Source organism: Thamnophis sirtalis, unplaced genomic scaffold (genome assembly GCF_051295495.1).
Source record: "Thamnophis sirtalis isolate CommonGarterSnake01/CBP01778 unplaced genomic scaffold, rThaSir2_p1.2 scaffold_15, whole genome shotgun sequence".
Classification (NCBI taxonomy): domain Eukaryota; kingdom Metazoa; phylum Chordata; class Lepidosauria; order Squamata; family Natricidae; genus Thamnophis; species Thamnophis sirtalis.
The window spans coordinates 33,022,714-33,045,149 of NW_028261395.1; the positions used below are offsets into that span (position 1 = coordinate 33,022,714).

At 37.2% G+C, this 22,436-nt stretch overlaps 3 protein-coding genes across 11 annotated transcripts in view; 1 reads left to right on the top strand and 2 right to left on the bottom strand.

Moving 5' to 3' along the window:
• The window catches only part of PBLD (phenazine biosynthesis like protein domain containing), a 15,267-nt gene extending 15,012 nt beyond the window's left edge, over positions 1-255 (bottom strand). The window contains exon 1 of the mRNA XM_087702327.1: positions 46-255. The gene's annotated coding sequence lies outside the window, so the exon portion shown is untranslated. The remainder of the gene's footprint in view (positions 1-45) is intronic.
• HNRNPH3 (heterogeneous nuclear ribonucleoprotein H3) lies at positions 175-13,131 on the top strand. Of its 6 annotated transcripts, XM_087702320.1 has the most exons (11): positions 175-307; positions 674-944; positions 7,496-7,614; positions 8,097-8,235; positions 8,763-8,947; positions 9,287-9,373; positions 9,639-9,754; positions 11,212-11,347; positions 11,454-11,534; positions 11,613-11,702; positions 11,917-13,131. In XM_087702320.1, exons 3-11 carry the CDS (start codon positions 7,500-7,502, stop codon positions 11,991-11,993), a joined length of 1,026 nt encoding a protein of 341 aa, XP_087558446.1. In that variant the 5' UTR covers positions 175-307; positions 674-944; positions 7,496-7,499; the 3' UTR covers positions 11,994-13,131. The 6 variants fall into 6 exon arrangements, with proteins under 6 accessions (XP_087558446.1, XP_087558449.1, XP_013914067.1 ...); XM_014058591.2 differs by lacking the exon at positions 674-944 and having other exon boundaries at positions 181-307; positions 8,763-8,902; XM_014058589.2 differs by lacking the exon at positions 674-944 and having other exon boundaries at positions 291-307.
• Positions 13,132-13,409: 278 nt separating this feature from the next.
• RUFY2 (RUN and FYVE domain containing 2) overlaps positions 13,410-22,436 on the bottom strand; it is a 40,806-nt gene continuing 31,779 nt past the window's right edge. For 3 of the 4 annotated variants that reach the window (XM_014058593.2, XM_087702319.1, XM_014058594.2), the window contains exons 15-18: positions 22,308-22,402; positions 20,333-20,381; positions 19,098-19,175; positions 13,410-18,671 (exon numbers count right to left, since the gene is read on the bottom strand). In XM_014058593.2, coding sequence (XP_013914068.2) covers positions 18,528-18,671; positions 19,098-19,175; positions 20,333-20,381; positions 22,308-22,402 — 366 coding nt within the window. In that variant the 3' untranslated portion in view covers positions 13,410-18,527. The remainder of the gene's footprint in view (positions 18,672-19,097; positions 19,176-20,332; positions 20,382-22,307; positions 22,403-22,436) is intronic. The other variant, XM_087702318.1, reaches the window with a different exon arrangement.

The following is a 22,436-nucleotide window of genomic DNA, read 5'->3' on the forward strand; positions in this document are numbered from 1 at the left end:
CTCTTGGTTACAGACCGTCGCGGTAGGAGCGTTGCGCATGCGTACCCCTCGCCGCCTTCCTCGTCGACGGTTTCCTCCTCCCGCGCGGAGCGTCCCCTCGTTCGCCAGCCATTCCGCCGCGCATGCGCCATTCCCGCCGCTAGGCGACGGGAGTCCTCGCGATACGCGCGCCTACGACGCCATCCTGTCTGCCTCAGCTGCGTAGCTTGTTAGTCGGCCGTCGGTTAAGCTCTTCCTTGTTCTTTGTGGGGGAGTTCCGCGCAGCCGTTTGGGCCGATCGCCTGGGGAAGTGGGTGAGGTGTTGCCGGTGAGTGGGTGGCGGGAAGCGATAGGGCCACTTGTCCCGATATGCCGGGAGAAAAAGAGAGCCGAGGTGGGCGGACCCGCCTTCTCGCTCCTGAGAAACGGGCGAACTCCTTCGGGGGTGGGGGGGAGGGAGAGGGGGGAGGGGAGAAAGAAAGGGTTAAACGGCGCCGTGCGCACGCGCGCGGGAACATTCGGCAGGGTTTTTTTTTTTGCTCTTAGCCGCCATTTTTAACTAGCCGGCCACCGCGGGGGTGGGGGTGGCCGCGACGCCTGAGAGATGTGGCGAAGGGCTCCCTCGGCCTACTATAACGGTATCGCAGTGTGTGTTGCTGGCTGCAGCCGCCGCTACATGAAGGGCTCTCTGTAGGGCAAAGGCCGCGCGGAGGAAGGACGAAGACGGCGAAGCGGGTCCCCGGAACGTGACAAAAGAAGCGTGCGCCTCCGCCATTGAGACCCCTCCTCCGCCGAGGACCACCTCCGGCGCCCTCCTATCCGGAGGGCTCGTGCGCCTGCGCGCTGAGGTCGGCGTAGCGGAAGGCTCAGGACCTTCGCGACCAGCGTTGCGTGTTTGGAAGGCGAAGAGTCGGTTTCTCTTGACAACCTGAAGCATCGCGGCTCCCAAGTTCAGCTCCCCGGAAGTAAGGTGCCTTGGAGTCAGTTGGCACTGGCGAAATGGAAAGAGGCCGTCGGTGGCAGGGGCTTGGTCACAATCCCTCCCATAACGCGGAGGATAAAACGTGAAAAAGGTTTTCACGAAGCCTCAATAAATAGGGCTAATGGGCGGGGATTCGGACAGTTGAGATTGAAAAGTCAGAAGAGCGCAAGGTTAGGGTAGTCTGATGGCATTTGTGTGCTGACCAAGCGACAGGGATTGGTGGGGCCTTAAGCCACCTTGTGTCTTGTTAATCTGGTGTATTTGATTGTAAATGGTCACTCAACGAGGTCATGGGCTGTACTGTTGAGACAAGGAATAAGGAAAAGAATAGTAACCATTACCAATATTACATGGAAGTGCATAGATGGCTGATTTGGTTGAATTTTGAATGGGTTTCAGAAATGGCAGGACTAAAGATACTTCGCTGAGTTCGTTCAGTGAGTTAAGGAAAAGGAATTTGAATGGTCCCCATTTAATCCCATTGGTGGTGTAAGTGAAGAGACACTTTCTTGATTTAGGGCCTCTCACTTAAAAGTATGACTGTTTTAGCAGAGATCTTTGTATGCAGTACATGTAAGCTGGAACCCAACTCAAGGAGAAATACTTGTCTATTGTACTGAACATGACAAGGTCATGCTGTCCATAGCTTTGTATTAACCTGTAGGGATATTTACCAAAAGTATATGCTGCCTCACTCTAGGCAATTTACCATATTCAAATTTATTATTTATTCATCAGGTTTATACAGCCATGCAGTCAGTGTTAAAAATGAAAGTTATAATTATAGAAGCCCAAAGCAGAAAAAGAATGTGTAGATGCACCTCAGTACTTCTAAATATATTTCTGCCCTCATGACAAAACCAGAACATCAAGAGGAGAGAAGCTAATCTAATTTCCACTTTAAGTGATTTATTATTTAAAATAATAGCATAATTGATCTAACTAAAATATTAGTGCCTTTACTAGGATAGTTTTAATGCAGTCTGTTAAATAGTAAAGTGCATTTTTCAAAGTTATATTGTTTACATTGCACAATGTCATTTCAGTAAAAGGCACACCAAATGCCTTTCAATCTGAGGCACCTTCTCTGCGTACACGTATGGGAAAGTTTAATTTATTTTCATAATTTCGTATTTATGGTTCTACGGTGCTTTACATGTTTTAGTTTGAAGTTCAAAATACTGATCAGTGTATCAAGAATTTGACCTTAAGTAGTAGTTTACATAAGATATAAGTTTGACAGTACAGAAAAGCAAGTCTTTGTTTTTTTATAACTACAAGAAGTCTTTACAGGTAATCCTTAGCTTACAAATGCAATTGGCACCAAAATTTTGGTTGTAAGTTCAAGCACCTATGTGACCAGAGCAAAGTTGTTGTTTTTTTACCTTTTTTTATAGTGTCAAGCAAATTACACAGTCAAAAGCCCAAATCCATTCTCCTGAATGGGTAATTTTTTTGCAGGAAACCACAGAAAATGCTGGAAACTGAACAAAAAAGCCACAAGTTCCAATCATGTGACCACAGGATATTGTAACCAGTCTTAAATGTGAGCCAGTTGCCAAGTGCCTGAAATGTGGTCATTTGATTGTGATGAGATTCTCTAACTGCTCAAAGTGCTTGACAGGCCATATAACACATTTTCCAAAGCTGTTCTTAACAGTTGTTAAATGACCTATCATAAGTTGAGGACTACCTATAAAGTTTGGATGTTTAAAACAATATTAAACATGGGAATAAGCTTAATTGAAGAAACTGGAAATTCTTTTGGGGTAAATATATAAAAGATCTTACTAAATTAGTAGATATAAAATAGATCAAAATGGTGGCATAAGTAAAACTAATTATATATACTATTTAAATAACATCTGTAGTGCTCAAACTTGGATGAAATAAATAATTGCAGGAAAAATACAGCATTTACAGAAGTGCTATCCATTGAGTCCATTGTTGCTTACTTCCAGGTAAGCGAGCACAGATTTAGTGTAAATGTGGTTTTGACAATATCTGGATGTGTTATAGCCAAAAAAAGTTCAACTCTTGAACAAGAGTTTATATATCTTCAATGACTTTGTGGCTTAGGAAAGAAAAAGGGGAGGGTCAGGATGGGTGTATAGATGCCTGTGGAACATTACAACTGATGCTGTAACCTGAATATCTATGGATATCTTTGGTCATCAAAACTGAAGTTTCTTGGATGAGAAACGAAACAGTTTTATTCTTCCTCCTCAAGGGGAAAATAGTCCGGTTGCCTTTTGAAAAAGCACTTTTGAGATGTGTGTCTAGAGGTGGTTTTTTTTTTTTTTTTTTTTTTTACTCTGGCCCCCACCATTGGCTTGTTCCCAACAGATTGTTCCAGAGGAATTGCAATCTTCAACAGGAAAACAACTCTTCATTCCACATAAATAGAATTTAACTCTGATGTTCTAATTCTCATTTTTTATATTAAGAAAAATATGAATGAATTAGAAATGTATTTATTTTAGTGTGCCTAAAATTCATGTGTGTATTGTGGGGGTAGTTTTAAAAAATGATTTCTTCCAGATTTCTTAAGTAGCTTATTGTGCTAGCCATTTTTATTTCTATTTTGTTCAATATATTTCTAATTAATTTTCTGAAACAATTGGGTTTTTGAACATGTTGTAAATGTACATTGTTAATTAAATACAATAAAGGTATTAGCCCCAAAGAGATTAAACCTATATAGCAGGAAAGAGGGAGTGACTTTCTTTGATGCTGCAGTTCTATATTAATTGTGAAAAATGTCTTAATTGGAGTATGAGACTGTGTGTACAATATATCAATAACTCATGGTTTTATTGAAAAGAACTAGTAAAAACACAGTGAAGGAAAATATCATTATCCCATGCCCAGGACTGGAGTAGAGTGTTCTGCTACCCTCCAGAATGAAACTTCATACTGATTTCAGATTTTCTTAATTGGTTGGTGGAATAGAACAGTTTAATTTGGGTGATCTGAAATAGGGGTTTTTTGTTTGTAGAATAATTACAATTCTTTCAAAGAAGTATGCTTGTTAAATTCTGTATGTAAGATACTTTTTTACCATACAATTCAATTTTTTCAAGTGCTTTTAAATATTTTTCCTTTATTTATTACAGTCTTTTAAAAGAAAGTCTACATCTATGGGTCATGTAAAAAGAATCTAGGTTCCTTATTCTGATAAATAATGGACATGTTTTTATTACAGAAGATACTATATTGAAAACCTACAAAGCTGGTCTAAGAATACAGAATACATTGCATTATCCCAAAGTTCTATTAACGTTCCAGTGAAAGTCTCTTAAGAACTACTAATAATGTGTTCAACCTCCATTTGCAGAGTTAAAGGTTCTATTAATGATAAACCATAGGAAAATAAGGAATGTACTATTATCTTCTACATTATGAACTGGAAACATGTTGATTGTTAAACAATATCAAGCCATAGCTCTACCTAAGATTCTATTCTCTAGTTGGTTTAAAACTATTCTCGCTATTCTTTCCAAGCTTTGTATTGTAATGGAAATGGGAGATGGGTATAAGGAAGAGGAAGTATGCAGGAGTCATGTTGCGGTAAAAACACCTATGCTTTCTATAAAAAGTACCTGGGGGGGAAATCTGTTGATTTCAAATCTCTGAGCTGAGATTTGAATTTATTTTTGAGTGTGTAAACTGCCTGGAACAAAGCCCAGCCTAAGAATCACTCTGCATATGTGTTGAAATGTGACTTTTGTTTTTGTTGAGAAGATGCTCACTTTCAGGAAGAGAACATGAGACCAGCCTCTGGAATACTACATGCATCATAATATGCATTTTCATGAGCTCTGCACTACTATGCACTACATAATGACTAATACTTTCAGAAGAGATGGAGATCCACAATTTCCTCCTGGCATTCCCAGTGGCATTTGCTCCTCCAAGTTTCCCCCTTCTTTGACCATTCCTGGCTGTTCTAAATGGTTCGGCTTATCAAGTTCTTTAGACATAATGTTTTAGAATGCATTTTGCTCTGATGGTGAAGCTTCCATTCATGCTGAACAAATGGAAAACTTTCAACGCTTTATGACACAGTTTTAGTTGAACTTAAAAGATATTGAGGACAAAAATTGGTGCAGTTGGCTTAGGATGTATGGGCTGCTGGGAGAGACTTGTTAATCATGGCCTCCATAGAGCTTTGGTGAAAAGATAAACCAGGTAATGAGTTTATAAACCAGGGTTTGGTAACTTTTTACTAGCTGTGGTTGTGCTTGGGTGTTTTTTTTTTCCAAGGACATGTGCTGTGACAATATAATAAGATTTTTTAGCTTGCTGCCACCTCAGCTTCGGGCATTTTAGAAGAAATTAAACATAGGAGCTGTTTGCGATAAGGTAAGGTGAGAGACCATTGTAGGGAGTCTTAAAGAGGCATTTGTAGTAAAGTCTCTGGTAAAAAGTAATTTTTCCATTGTGAACTTTCTAAGTAGTAGAAATGAAAGTAGCACTGTCATCTATTTTGTTCATAAACCATTGCACTAGAGAACAGTAAAACTGATATGGGTGAGATTGGTATCTTTGGATGCTAATTGCTGTCTTCTTAAACATTGTGTTCCATTTATAAAATGGGAACAGACAACTCCAGTCAGAAAGTCTATTAAAAAAATCCCCTAAGAGTTCTCCATTAGAATTTAAAATCTTTCTGGAAGTTTTGGTTGAAATCTGAGAACGTTTCTAAAGAGTCTCCTTTGTTATCTAAAGCTAAACAGTCTCCAAGCTTTATAATCTGGAAATACCTGATAATATGTGTTACTTTAGTATGATGGCTTTAGAAGCTATGGCCAGTCATGGAGACTTTAGTTTCAAAATGTAAGCTGGTGAGACTGGCATTCCACTTAAGCTTTAACAGTTACCTCAAAGTAAAAATCAGTGCTTAACTCTAGCATTTTGCTTTCCAGTGTGTTTGGATGGGTGGAATTGATATTTTAAAGAAGTATAAAAATATTGAGATGTGCTGTGGAACTTGATAGATGCAAAGGGAACCCAGGACATAGAACTTTAATACACTGGTCAAATTTTCCCCTTCTCCAAGAATCTGAGGGATTAACATGAGTAATACAAATGAGGCCCAAAGAATCAGACTTTAGCAGGCTCTACAAAATCTGCCAGGAAGCGAGAGTATTATGAACTACATGTACTACTATCTTTTGCTTCTTTCTTATTGTCGTTACGTCTTATGCTTTGTATTGCTGTGAGATACTTTTTCCACAAGAAAATTCACTTCACTGGCAATTTTTATGAAATGTTTTTAGTATGTGTACCATATCCATTTTTGTGAAATCCCCCTGCCTAAATGTGTGTGCTGAGAATATCATTTTCTTTCTGATATCTCTAGCCCACCTTAGCAAGATCTAAAGCACAAACTATTCTGAGCAGAATATTTTTCCCATTATAATTTTTCTTTTAACGTTTCTTTTAACCTACTGTTTCCTGCAGTTGTAGGTGGAGCTTTAACTCAAAGTAAATCGTTCTACCCCACCAACCAACATTTCATAAATAAAATTGTAAAGACAGTATTTGTAGATATTTTATTATGGGAATTGCAGTCCAAAATATTTGGAGGGACTACTTTGGGTAAAATTAAAGTGGAAGGATGCTAGTCTAATTGTAGTGGAAGAAATGTCTGCAGGTATGTGAATTGTATTTTGAATTTGCTAGCTATTGTATCATTAAATGTACTTCCTGGTTCTCTCAACTTGTGCAGTTTTTACATTGTATGTACACACTATGCATAGACATACTCCCATACAGACTACTATTACTTTACATTTGCACCTTAAAATTTCAATGAATTTTTTTTAAAAAACCATGAACCTTGCTTTTCTATTTTGCTGGTGTTTTATGTTGCTGGGATAATGCAGCCTCTTGTGCACACACCCAAATTCATTTCCCTCCCCCTGTTAGCTTAATGTTCTCTTTCCCTGTCACCCTCTGCCCCCAGAATTAGTTGTTTGACTGTCTTTCCATTTATTTAATTGTGAGCTTCTAGTCCTGAGCCCTGTAGGACTGCTGCCTTGGCCCTTGTAGCTGGCATTGGAATGAACACCCATGAGATTTGTTTGCAGGTTGAGAAGCATGCATTTATTTCATATGTATTTTTAGGAAACAATTTGCTGGGGCTTCGCTGGCCTGCAGTAGTATGAATTTAAAAAGAGTGCCCTTTGCAGTGATTGAATGTGTATTGGGCAAATGTGAGAGGGAGGAAGTAAGTATTCAGTAGTAGAATTTGTCTTCATAGATTAGATGCCTATCAGTCGAGGTCTTGAGAATAGCTATGTGGCAGGTTGCATGAGCAGGTCATGCTAGTTCCGTATGAGTTCAAGACAATGGCAGTTGTAAATTATCACAGCATTATACTCTGAGCAGTTGTTGCATTTTTTAAAAAAGTTCAAGATGTTTCTAATGTATACAGTCCTGCTTAGGAAGGGGTTGGGGGGGGTGAATCGTCATTCTCAAATGCTAAATTTGCTGTTTATGTTTTTTATGGTGTTTGATTTTAAACAGCAAAATGGACTGGGCTGGGAAACATAATGGTCCAAATGATTCATCTAGTGATGGAACAGTACGATTGCGTGGTCTGCCATTTGGCTGCAGCAAGGAGGAGATCGTTCAGTTCTTTCAAGGTAGCTCTAGTGTTAATGTCAAGTGACTTTCAGTGTTTCTATGTCTGCAAGATTGATATTTGAAACAGCTTAAAATTTTATTAGTATTCTTGGGGGAGGGGGAATCAGTCTTTAAAATTTAGATTACTAATGTTGGTATGCTTTGTTAAAACTCTGCTAAAAAGTAAAGAGTTTGCATTGGCAGGATAAAAATTTACACATTTAGATAGCCTATTAGGAGTCAGAATTTGGAGTATGTAGTTATGACATCATGCAGTATAGGTGGGTTCTTTGTGATGTAGCTGTTGCTGTGTAATCTGAACAAAAGAGACAGTAATACAATGTCTAAATGAAAACTCTTTAGCCTGTGTATTTGGGTTGGGGGGAAGCTAAGCTATTTTCTTGCATTTGTGTAGATTTGCTTTAAGTATTTTCTACAGATGGGAATGTTTCAGACTTTAACACTCTTCCCCTTGATGGGGTTATTTGTCCTTGGGTTAAAGGGTTGGAAATCGTGCCAAATGGGATAACATTGACGCTGGACTACCAGGGGAGAAGCACAGGGGAGGCCTTCGTGCAGTTTGCTTCAAAGGAGATAGCAGAAAAAGCTCTGGGGAAACACAAGGAAAGAATAGGGCACAGGTGGGGATGGAGAGTTTGGGATGGTAAATATTTTGTGGGGGTTGGGGGTCAGAATTGCTTTTGGGGGGGCTGGGGTGCATAAATCAACTGGCTATTTTTTTAAAAGAAAAACACCCTAAGTAACTGGGAGTAAAATAGATGTGGTGGGAGGGGGATTGATAATACTACGTAGCTTGCTAAAATTGGGCTAGTTATGTATGTTTGTTTGTTTTTTGTGGAGGGTGTTCTACAATAGCCAGATTTTTTTGAAAGAACTTTTTACTGGGGCAGGGGGGAGTGTGGTTCAGAGATTTGCTGTATTTAATTTGCAGTTAGAATTTTTAGTCAGTAAAGTAAATCACAGAACTGCTTGATTTTGCATTTAATATTTTAAATCCTAAAAGTGACACTGGAAAAAAAAGTGTTCACATGCCTTCAATGCTATATCTAAGATTTTAAAAAATTTAAATGTGCAGTTTTTGTATTTCTTTCCAATGTTATATATCTGTATTCTTACATTTGTACATTGTAAATCTTTTTTTACTCAGATATATTGAAATCTTCAAAAGTAGTAGGAGTGAAATCCGAGGATTCTATGATCCACCCCGAAGAATGATGGGACAGCGACCCGGACCATATGATAGACCAATGGGAGGAAGAGGGGGTTATTATGGAGCTGGGCGTGGAAGTATGTATGACAGAATCCATCGAGGAGGTGGTGGATATGACGGTGGTATGTGTATCTAATGACCACAGGCTCTTGTCATTTTCATGTTCCTGACATTCTGTCAAGAAATACAGAAATGACAGTAATTATAATACATACCAAGTCTGAAACCTGGCTATATTTCACTTTGTTTATACCAGCCATATGACTTGAGATTGAAAAGATATGGAGAGGCATTTGAAAAGAGATTTTAAATATGAATGAAACTTGGTTTGTGTGTCTTGAGCCTGTTAATGTCTACATAGAAATGTTTGTATTTCATATCAGATCAGTTTGGTTCTAAGCTTACATCCTTTTTGGTGTTTAAAGACTCTTCACAGTCTGTCCCCCTCTTAAATCTCACAGGATATGGTGGCTTTGATGAGTATGGTGGCTATAACAATTATGCCTATGGAAATGATGGCTATGATGACAGAATGAGAGATGGGAGAGGTAAGAAAAAATGTTACCATGTTGTTCAGCTATCTATTATTGTAGATTCGGCTAAGGCTAGGGATATTGCTTTGATGTTTTCAATATCCTGTTTATAAACAGTTTGGTACAAGAAATGGTATGTAGTGTCGCTAGTTCTATTGTTAGGACAGGAATTGATTGGCTTGTCTACACTACTGCAATTGTACTTTACTTTTTTAGAGGAGGCAGCACATATCCTCAGTCAAGAGTCAGTTATGCTTTCATGGACCTGTTTTGCTTTTAGGAATGGGAGGCCATGGCTATGGCGGAGCAGGAGATGCAAGTTCAGGTTTCCAGGGTGGTCATTTTGTTCACATGAGAGGTTTGCCTTTTCGAGCCACTGAAAATGATATTGCTAATGTAAGTATTGTTGAAAATATTTCTAGCTGAAACAAGCGTGTTTTTTTTGGGGGGGGGGGGTCCAAGAGATGAAAAGTTTCACATCTGGAATCAGATGTAACTGTTTTAAAGTATCAAGAAGTTCCAGAGTAACCTTCCTCTTTTCTTTCCCTTTCTTCGGAGAATTTTAAAAACTAATTAAGGTTATTAAATGTGTGTGTATTACTTTTAGTAATTGAATGACTAGTGGTATTTGAAAGTAACTGAAGTACACATTTCATGTTAGAATTCCCCTTGGGGTGGGGAGATTTTACATAATTAAGCAGAAGGAGAAAAAAATGCAAAACAAAAAGAAACCCCAGTATTTGGTTTATATCCCCATCTTTTCTTCTCTGACAAAAGTATTCAGAAAGGTTTGTAAATCTGATAATCAAAATTTTAAACAGCTGTTTTTATAATTAAAATGATACACATATAAATTACAAATACTTTAGTCAAAATTAGAGAATTTCTAATAGCAAATATAAGAACTTATAATTACTGTCACTATTATTCAATTTCTTGTAACCAACATGCTATCTATATCTATTAGTTTGAAACTTGGTGTTGCTTTCATTAGTCAGTTAATGTAATATAGAAATGTAGCTATTAGAGATCTCTAAGTTGTGTGATTCTTCTATGCTGATGAATTTGTATTTTTCTTGCTAATGGGGCTGGAAATATTCAAATGAAGGCAGGCTTATAAAAAGAATGTAACATAAATCAGTATTTAGTGGCTTAATGGGAAGGATGCTAAATAGTAGCAACAGTACAATAGGTAGGTAAATCAGGGAGAAGACTGGGAGGGGACCTGCTAATTGTAGCCAGTATACCGATAGGACGCAAGTTGCTGAAAAGAAGAATATTTTGATTTGAAAGTAACTGCAGGTTAATGAAAAATGTAAATATTATTGGCATCATACTAACCAAATGAGTTAGTATGAACTATTCTGGGCCTACAGTGTTAATAGAAGAGAAAGCAAAGCAGAAACCAAAACACTGACTTGTCCATAAGAATTTGTGCTCCAAATACTTAATCTATATCAGCTCAGTTACTTCTACTTGATATTTCAACGTCATTCCAATGCATGGTTTAGAGAGATACAACCCAAAGCAGTAGCACATTTTTTACATTTTTTTGTACTCAAAAAGCAACTAGGGGAATAATTGCCTATGCTGTTGCATATTAAAGAAGTTATGTTTTATTAAACTGTCATGTACTCTAATCAATACTTTCCTAGTCAGTTTGTTTTAATTTATTGGCTATCCAACTCTAAGGGATTTAATAATAATATCTAATGGATCTGAAGTGTCAAGATTTGTACTGTAAAACGCATATGCATGGTAGAAGTGTGATTTATTTTACACAACTATGTGAATCTTGGACATGACAGACTTAAAATAAATTTGAGGAGTTTTAACTTACTGCTTTCTTTTAGTTTTTCTCACCACTGACTCCTATAAGGGTTCATATTGACATTGGAGCAGATGGAAGAGCAACTGGAGAGGCTGATGTGGAATTTATGACACATGAAGATGCAGTGGCTGCCATGTCTAAAGATAAAAACCATATGCGTAAGTTACAGTAAATATGTCTGAAGTTTTGTACATTTTTCCTTGATTTTGTACAGGTAATTGTAACACTTGCATTTATGGGAGTAAGCTTTTTATTCTTTTAAAGAGCATCGATACATCGAGCTATTCCTCAATTCAACTGCTGGAGGCGGTTCTGGAATGGGTGGCTATGGTAGAGATGCCATGGGTAGGTTTAATTTCAGGTTTTTAATTCGATTTCAGTCTACAGGATTTCTAGAGACTAATGGTAGCTGCTCTTTTCCAGAGCAAGGTGGCTATGGTTCCGTTGGAAGAATGGGAATGGGCAGCAGTTACACTGGAGGATATGGTACTCCTGATGGATTGGGTGGCTATGGTAAGGTTTTGTTCTGTTTCATATCAAGATAATTGGTTTTAATTTCCACGAATACTTTGTATTGCATGAAGAACTAAGAATGCAGTGTAGCTTCCATGCTTAGAAGGCATGAGTGGTATCATAAGGGTGGTAAGAGTTCTTTCATTCGTATAGGTGGATATAAAGTTTAAACGATATTAACTACAGGAATAAAAGTGTTGCGGTTATTTTGTAGGTCGTGGCAGCGGAAATAGTGGTGGATATTACGGGCAAGGCAACATGGGAGGAGGTGGCTGGCGTGGAATGTATTGAAGAGTGTCATTGTGTCTCCAAAGCGTGTTGGAAAGAAACAGTACTTGGTCTACTAGGCTTTCTTACAAAACTTAAAAATTTCTTTTGTATTGAAAACTTTATAATGACTGAAGGAATGTGTTTTCCCATTATTTGGTAAGCATCAGATTGTGATGGGGAAATCTGTTTTCTGTAGGTTTTATTTGTTGCATACTCTGACTTTAAATAAATTTTTTATATTCAAACCACTGATGTTAATAGTTTTTATACTAGCTCCTCCTGAAGATAGTTGCGTACCCTAGGATTTTGTTTAAGAAATTTGGTTCATTACAAGCAGTTGTACTGGAAGATTATATTATTGATTCTACATCTATGAAATGAAATGAAATAACCATCAGGTGTATGTTACATTTGTTGAGGTTTGGAAGAAAGCAAGTGTTAAGTGTTAATAAATTGTTTGTCAATGAAAACTTAATTCAATGAAAACTAATGGAAGAATGTCTGAAAATAGTGCGGGACATGAAGGCCATGAGTTAAAATTCTAGAACGACCTAAGGCACAACGGCTACACATGCCATCTGAACAACGTGTAGATCAGAAATTTCATATTATTTAAAATATATTGATAGAAAACATGGTCTGAATCTTCACTTTGTTTTCTTGACAATTAAAGTTTGAAATAAGTTATTAATAGATACTATATGAGAAAGATATGAGAGTAAAGCAGAAATCCATGGACTATGGTAGCATTGATAGAGAAGTAACTGTTACAGTTCTTAAAAATAAAACAATTGACTTGAGAATGCCAGTTCTATTGCTGAAGATACCAATGTAAGGATTGTGTGGCCAATCTTGACAACCATCATTATTTCCACCTAAAAGTCTGGTGGCTTACTTAAGTAGTCCTTTTGCTTTGCATTTTTAACATGTAAGATTGTTTGGATGAAATATTGTTTAGCCACATAAGCATTTTCTATGTTTTGAAGAAAAGGTACTAATGTTCATGGATATTTTTTTGTTTTAATTGCTTGTCCTCCAGATTCTTCTGAATAATTTGTCAAATGTGAAAAACTGAAAGTTTGTTGCCTGTTTTTGCTAGTAATGTTATGTATGTAATAAATGTCTTGTGGGAGATAGCAAAATAGATTTCATTCTAGGACATGTGTTGTGTCAATTTATCTAATTGAAGGGCAAACAATGCAAATCTTAAATCTTTTCTACTTTGTACAAAATTTTGTATAGAGAAACACTTTTTAAGGTTTATACTAAAAATGGAAGTAATTTAGATTCTTGAGGGCTCTTTTTTGGTTGAGCATATTTGCATCAAGGCTTGATGCTCAATATTGTAGAGAGTTAAGTATGAGAATTTCATGGGTCATAGAAAACTAGAAATGATACAAATTTATATCCAATACTATGATTCCAAAGCTAAAAATGTTAATTTGTAGATATGTTTTATTCTCCGTAAAGTTTGTACAGACAGCAGCCTCGTATCATAATAGCCATATTTGATTCTGAAGATACGCTTTCCTGTTTGCAACTCTTAGATCCTAAACAGTTTTACAGAATAAATGAAATAGGAAAAGCAAAGATGAGATCCATGATTTCTTCCAAGAAGAGTATTAGGAGGTGGTTTAAGAAAATAATTTTAATATTTTAAAATTAATATTAATTTCAGGGAGGCAATATATTGAAGTACTGTAGTCCTTAAACAGTAAAGCATTCTTACAGTATTAACATCACGAGTTTTATCATAAAAACTAAATTATGCCTTTTTTCCTCTATAGCAGGGCTGTCAAACTTCTTACGCCATCATGTGATATATTAGGACTTTTTTCCTCTTTGCTATAAACTGGGCATGGGTGTGGCCAGCTCATGACATGTCCGGACCGTGAGTTTGACAGCCCACTCTATAGTGTTGAATCAAAAGGTGGGTTAAAACAGCTTTGCTTGAATACAGTGAGTAAATAGGACCCTTAATAAGGAGCCTGCCTTAGTAATAGGTTCTAGTGTTGAGCACTCAAGTGTTAGAAAAAAAATCCTAATACTCAAAGTGGTATCTGCCTCTGAATTACCATATTTTTCAAATTATAAGATGCACCACAGTATAAAATGCACCAAGATTTTGAAGAGGTAAATTTAAAAAAAAGGTTTTCGCCTTCCCCGGCCTCCAGGAGCACAGTGCAGACCTCCCAAACCCTCTGCATGCCCCATTTTTTGTGAAAAATGGGGCATGCAGCAAGTTCAGGAGGCCTGCAAAGTGCTCCTGGCGAAGACAAAAACGCAATGCATGGAGGGTTTGGGAGGCGAAAAGGGGCCTTTTTTTTCGCAAAAATGTGCCTGTTTTTCACAAAAAAAAATGTGCAGAGGTTTGGGAGGCCTGTAGAGTGCTCCATGGGGCTTGGGAGGACAAAAATACCCCCGTTTTTGTGAAAAATGGGCTTGTTTTTGCCCTCCCCTGCCCCCAGTACAGGCCTCCCAAACCTTCAGCGTGCCTCATTTTTTGTGAAAAACGGGGCCATTTTTTGCTCGTTTTTGCCCTCTCTAGCCCCCAGGAGCACTTTGCAGGCCTTCTGAACTCTCTGCATGCCCCATGCGAAAAATGGGACACATAGGGCAGAGTTTCGGGGGGCCACAATGCTGTATTCAGTGTATAAGTGCACCCAGATTTTCACCCCTTTTTGGGGGAGAAAAAGGTTTGTCTTATACTCTGAAAAATACGGTAATAAGCTTGTCATACTCGATGAGGCACTTGAAATCTCTCTTGACATCTTCTAAGGCTTCTTCCCAGTCCTTAATCATTCTCATTGTCCTGTCATTCCAGTTGTTTTCTACAAACTTTTTTCAACTGTGCCCCAAAGTAGACCCTGTTCAAGGCATTTGTTACTTACAAGGAGTGTACAGAGGATAGTGTGCAGTAACAGGATCATACAATCAGGTTCATAACGGAGTGGCCATCAAAGCAAGAACTTCATTATGTAAGCCTCTGATAATCAATATATTGATTCTTTGACTCAAAAGAGGCAAGTAGGATGGATCATCCTAGCATCAGTTTAATTCTTCATTCTAAATAAGAGTGCATTCTAAGATTAATGCAATTGAATCAGGGTCCCACACATTCAGAGTGTCATTGCCTGTATGGAAGACTTATTTTATACATCAAGATTTCTTATCATGTGGCATTAGCATAATTCATAACAAAACCTACCAGTCCCTTAATGAGATTACTTTTTGTAAACATTAGTGCTATACACCTTCTGGTCACATGGGACCAGTACAGCTATAATAAATGTTTCCCAAATTTACTGGGAATAATTGTTTTTTTTAATTTATTTAATGGAAATCTGTGTGTATCTTTTATTACACAAGCAGCTACATAACAACCAAATGAACGATTGGAGCATCACCAGGACTAGCTGAAAATTGTTGAATATTTTTTCCAATGTTTACAAACACTTGTATTTTAATCAAATTTTATTTATGGTCATTGACCAAAATTTCATGTAAAATATCAAACATCAAACGCATAATAAAGATGCTAAAAGACAAAAACTTTCTGACATGGAACAATATCAGAATTATTAGATATAATTATATAGTTACCCAGTGTTTTCTTTCAGCAATTGTGCCCGGACACTACTTTCTTTTGATATTTCGAAGAATTCAGTAGCTGATATTATAATACATTCCAGGAGACAATTGGAGTAAATTACAAGAAAGGGTGATATTAATTTAGAGCATCATGTATGGCACAATAGTATGTGTGATGGTGAGTGAATGACATCCTCCAAACCATTCTTTAAGGGAACAAAAGGTAGCTAGGCCTCCTTTCCAAAAACCATGATGACTTAGCATTAAGCCTAGAAAGCCTAAAACAACTACCTGTAAAGGACAGTTGAGAATGTGGTGTAAATAACACTCTTTTCCAAAGGCTAATGTTAAACCCCAGTAAGAAATTCTGCTTTCCTCTGTAAGTCTAGACCCAGAATGCATTGATTTAAGGACTCTCAGACCCAAGGATTTCCAGGTATTGGATTGAGAATCTGTAGTAGTCAACTCTGAAGCTGCTTTTAAATTTAAAAAAAAAAAAACTTTCAAAATATACAGTCAATTTAAAATCTTGGCATATTTCCACCAAAGAAATTAATAGCTTGTTCTTAGACAATGTCTGTACATAAGAAATGGATAATCAAATAAAATTTGATGAAGATTGTAAGCTCATATTTCTTCAAAGGCTGGATAGTTTTGAGTTTGGATCAAATTTATCACCTGAAATTGAAGAGGAGCTGATTTTACAGCCAATAAAATTACTCATTTGGAATCAGTCCCCCAAATATTTCAGAGCCTGTCTGCAGTTATTAAGTGTGCGTGTTTGTGCGTCTTTTCTCAGAATTGTACCTTTCTTGCAAACTCATGTGAGAACATACTTAAAGAACTGTTAGTGACAAGCGTCCAAAGCACGATTTGGGAATTGAATCTGAACCACTTCACAGCCCTGCTGATTAAGCAATAAAATTCAACCATCTCACAACTGATACAGGAAGGGGGGGATGATAAATGATCATGTGTTAAAGTTAATAACTCATGAGCTTGTAATTATTAGAACATTTATTAGAAAATCGGTTCCATGTTTGTTAAGGCTTACTTTGACATTTTGATACAAGCATTTCAGAATTATCAAGTTAGAAACTACCTTTCTCCCTTAAAAGAGTCCTGCTCACTGAATGATCCAGTAAAGTAGCGTTTCTCAGCTTCAGCAGCTAGGATGTGTGGCCTTCAACTCCCAGAATTCCCCAGCCAGTGCTAAGAATCCAGCCTCTCATAACAGAACTCAATTCATGTGGTTGCCTGGTTCTACCCCAACAGCTTTTTACAGGCAGGGAGTTCCCCAGCAATTTTTTGTACTACCTCAAACCTATAAAAGATTGTCTATTTCAGGAATACTATCTAGATAGTATTCCTGAAATACTGAAAACTAATTAAAATTACTGAACAGCACATCACTGCACCAAATTTTATTGACCTCAGTAATTCTATTTGCCTTCAGAATTCTGTACTGATCTTATATTGCAACTCAATATTTTTTAAATATATCTGGAAGGTACCCAGTTGTGAAAGAGGAATCAAAAAGAGGAAGATTCAAAAAGGGGGAGGGAGGTTGGTTTGGTTTAGATCAATCCAATGGAAAAATGCATTGCAACTTTTCAATAGGCAATGCTTTCACATTAAAAACTGTTCTCAACATCTATTAGAAATAACACACCAGTACAAGAAGACTACCATTTTTTTAAAATGACACCCTCCATTTTTCAAGTAAAATTGTTAATTAGATAGTGGTTTTCCAAAAAGTTGCCTTGAATAAGGAGCACTCCACGCACACATTTTCCTACAAGACAAGTAAAAGCAACATTGTCCTGTCCTGTTAACAATTCATTTGGCAATCGGCTATTTTGTAATTTAGATTCCTTCTAGATCATTTCGAATAACTTAAGTTTACATTAAAAAGAAGTGCAAATTGTTTTGTGTGTAAGTATAAAAGCTCTATTTATACAAAAAGTCCTGCTAGACTAGTCTCGAGTTCTTGGAGACAAATTTTAAGATACATTCTTTTCACAAATTACCCCAACCAATCTTATACAATATATGGAGAACTGATCTAAAATTGCTACTCTGCCAATCTTTTTTATGAGGCATCACTTGTCTGACAACCACTGTATAGGAAAGAGACATCCCTCAAGTGTGCGTACTACCCTTCCTTGATATATAAAGGATTATTTTGCAACTATTGCAAGTGCTGCATGTTAACCAGTTGGGGAAGTTAACCATGGATTTTGATTCCAGAGGTTTAACACTATAAGAGACGTAACCTTTCTCATCTGAACCCCCGAATGGAAATCATTCAGCCCTGAGCTGTCTGTCCTAGATGGATCCTGAATATGAATTTCCCTATGAGAAGCAAATCCTTCCATCTTGCTAAGCTAGATCCTCTAACTCCTACCAACTACATTCAATACAAACCTGCATTAACTGTTGCCCAGAAACGAATCTGAGGCCAACTTGTGTAGAAACACTGGGGAAAATAACTGAGTTCTGCCACATCTGAACAAATATATATTTGTTTATAATTTGCCTAATTCAACTTTGCCCACACATAAAGCAACAATGCTTTTTCAGTGGAAGTGTCGGGGAGGACAAAAAAACTACACAAATAGTGCAGTTGATGTAAACGTTATCTAGCTCCAATGTCAGCTTCTCTGCTTCCCTGTTCTCAGCATAAAGCTTTCATTACAAGGTCAATTCTGCACCACATACTAGAATAGCCCTCTGACAACATAAAACAGCAGAAACAGAACTGCAAAGCAGATGCATTTCAATCATTGCCTCAGCGCAACTGTACAAAACAAAGACTTTGATTCTGGTGTTGCAAGAACAATGGCACAAAGACGTAGTGACAAGTGTTTCCATCATGTTGACATTAAGGGCGCTAAGCCGGAATTGCAGTTATATATATACTCATTCTCATAGGGTGAATGTCTTATAACTTCTGCAGAAGACTTAGGGCACGTTGGAAGAACACCTTTGTATGAGTAGTGCATGACAGGAGTCACAGACCCGAACCGGCTTTGGTGAAGATGGCAAAGGCAACTCGTTGTCAGAGCAGGCATTGCAGAAAATTTCACCACAGTTTCTACAATGATGCTAAATTTAAAAAAAATGCCAATATAATTTGTGTACTAAGCAATAAGTAACCAATAATAACTTCAGACTACCAATCTAGATACCTATTTTTGAGGGTAAAATAAATGTTCTGTAACAAACCTTGAAGGTATTTTATTTGGAAAATCATTACAGGAATTCTCCCAATGTATTGACTGCTATATACAGAACTAGTAAAACAGCTACCCTCAAATTTCTGTAGCATATTTTTAGAGAACTGAGCCAGCCAAAAGGCTGGCCCCTGGACCTTGAGTTTGACACCCCTTATCTAGTGAGTGAAAATATGTTTTTAATTCATAGCAATCAATAAAATTTACTGAGAAGTATGTCTTCTGGCACTTGATATATTTCCAGATTTTAATCATTTTTAATTAATGAAAGATGAGACAATTTTTAATATAAACTCACCTTCCTCTTGGAAAGAGAAAATTCTTTTTCACATAATTTGCAGTGAGTAGCTTCTTTGTCCTTCAACCAGACCAGGCCCTAGTGAGGAGAAAAGATGCTGTCTGAACCGAACCACTGCAGGTGCAAAACTATTGTTTTGTTACACGCCATTCAGGTTTTACCAAAGGGCAACTTTTGCAGAGTAAGTCTTTCCTAAACAGATCAGAAATCTTTCAGCAGAAATTGTTCTCTTTAAAAGCAGTGTTTAAGTTCAGAGAAAGGGAATGGACTTAACTGCAAAAGTTGTTTGTGAATTTGTTGATCCTCATCTGAAATATACTGAAATAGCATTTTTTTAAAAATTAAAAATAAAGCCAGGAATGGACTAAAGATATACCAAAACATTTAAAATTTGAAATAGGTGTTCCCATTTTAACTGAAAGAAGATACTTTTCTAGAAAAATTGGAACACTGGTGTAAACTTCCCAATGTTTCTGGAGTAGCAAAGGAACATTTCTGCATCATCAGACCAACATATATTGCCAAAAGTATTTGCTCACCTGCCTTTACTCGCATATGAACTTACTGTAAGTGACATCCCATTCCTAATCCATAGGGTTCAATATGACGTCGGTCCACCCTTTGCAGCTATAACAGCTTCAACTCTTCTAGGAAGGCTGCCAACAAAGTTTAGGAGTGTGTTTATGGGAATTTTTGACCATTCTTCCAGAAGCGCATTTGTGAGGTCACACTGATGTTGGAAGAGTTTACGTGGCCTTACCACTTTGTGGCTGAGTTGCTGTCGTTCCCAAACACTTCCACGTTCTTATAATACAGCTGACAGTTGACTGGAATATTTAGGAGCGAGGAAATTTCACGACTGGATTTGCTGCACTATCACAGTTCCACACTGGAATTCACTGAGCTCCTGAGAGCGACCCTTTCTTTCAGAAATGTTTGTAACAACAGCATGCCTAGGTACTTGATTTTATACACCTGTGGCCATGGAAGTAATTGGAACACCTGATTCTGATTATTTGGATGAGTGAGCGAATACTTTTGGCAATGTAGTGTATCTCAAATTGAAAATATTTTATACATGCTGGAATAGAACCCAAATGCACAGTGACTAGTCATATAACAATTGATGCTCCAAATTACAAAGGAAGCTGTTAGCTTAATGCAGAAAAACTAATACTTGAAATGAATGAAAGAACCAACTCGGATTATCAGTTACTACCCCAAATATTACTAACCTGAAGTGTTTTGTTTGCTTCTTTTATGTCTTCTATTTTAAGCTTTGATCTAAAGAGAAGACGTGATTTAGAAATTACGGGCAATAAAAGCAAGGGGCACATATATCAGTACTTTCAGAGATTCTAGTCTGGAATCAAAAGGTGCAGAAGCTCATTCCTTTTCCTACTCATTGTGTACTTGTGGATAATAAATTCACTAAAACCTGTGCCATTTCTGGAATTAACTAACTCGTGTATTACTATGGAGGTTTCATCCCCTATGAGTTCCACCTTGATCACAATTTGCAAGCTAAACTGGTGTGAACTGAGCACTTTATAAGGAGAAGATGAACAGGTATTGATAACACACTTTGGAATAGTTTCTCCCAAATAGGCCAGAAAGAGACTTTTTCATAACTAACCAAAATTATCTCTTTAAGAAGGCTTTCCTTATTTCTGGATAGGTTTCTTCACTGCGAGACACCCTATTTACTTGTACGGTTCTGTTTATGTTAAACTACCTCACGTCCACCAGAGGCAGCCTTCAAATATTGAAAATAAAAGGGTAATTATATACCCCCAAATTTAAACTCCTGGAGGTTTACAATACTCGTGGCAATGGAAATGCTGCTGGGAAGAAGGGTCATACTAATGTTTAAGAGACAAAGATGCAGAGCCTGTGGATGGGATCAAAAGAGAAAAGCTGAGGAGTGCACTTTCTATTAACAAACTGGAAACGTCATTCTTAGCAACTCAAGAATACAGTGTCTGAGAAAGAAACTGGCAGCCCTGAGCAACAATGGCTGTTTTAGACATGAAGTTGGATGCTGCCCACTAACAATCCAAATGAAATATGACAATAGTTAAACATTTCCTAACTAGAAAACTGGCTATATGAAAATGGTGACTAAAAAAGTTGACTCATCCTCTGATCAATAAATAAAGCTCAGAATATTGGTGATTCTGGATTTTGAAAGTGATGTATTTCTCTTGAGACCATAACACTTAATACAGTTTCCGCACATAATCGTTTGCTTTTATCCAATGTCAATTGCAAGATGCCTTGAAACCTAAAATTCCTTTCAGTAAACTAATTGATCAGTAGTTTGATTTGAAGGGAAATAAAGAACCTGGCTCTGCTTTCAGAATTTGTCTTTTCATTATTCCTATGATATTTTGTGAATTTATTTCTTTACCTGTTTTTGTTATTTAAATAAGTACTTGTTCATTTTTGGGATGTCAAACTGCTGGAGGTTTTGGTCACTTTAATACTTAAATTGTAATTTAGGATTCAGACAGACGAAATAATTCAAAATGAAAGCTCAGTAACATCAAGATGGGAAATAAAATTATCTTATTTTCTGATTTAGAGCCCAGTCTTAACCGTGGGACCATCCAGAAGTAAATCCCACTTAGATTAGATATCTAAGCAAAAACTAAGCAAAGGCAGTTTGGTGTTTTCAAATTAATTTTTCCTTAGACCATCTTATTTTTACTGGTTTATTTATAATGTGTATGAATAAACTAATTTATTTCACTTCTGAAACTCTGAGACTGAATTCTTTGTTGCTTGAAATCACACTAATATTCTGCTTAGGGTTAGATGGGCTGCACAAACTGTACATTAAAGGCTTATCTTGAATTAAATTCATAGAAGGTCCAATAATACCTTGGGAAACATCTTATACTTCTCTAACACGAATAGGTGTATATGTGACATCTGCTGCCCATGGAAGCTTCTGAAGATCTGGATACCTAGCAAGCTGACTTGGCTGTTAACATGCACAACGGTCCGAATACATGTAGTGTGCTAATGGAGCAGGAGTGAGCAACTATGCTGGCTGAGGAAACTGGGAATCCACAAATCATCAATTGCCCACCCCTGCAACAGAATATGAAATGCTTAAATTATAAATGATTCCTAATTAGTCCATTACACATTGGGATACCTGGATAATTATGCCTCTTCCCTAAAAAGAAAAGAAAAGAAAATTACTCGCTAAGTTTGCCAGCTAGTTCTTGGAGAGCTTCTTCTTGATCGTGACAAAGATTTCTCAATTGCTTGTTATTTCCCTGTAACTTTAGGAATTCCTTAAATAGAAACAAACATAATTAATTGATATAT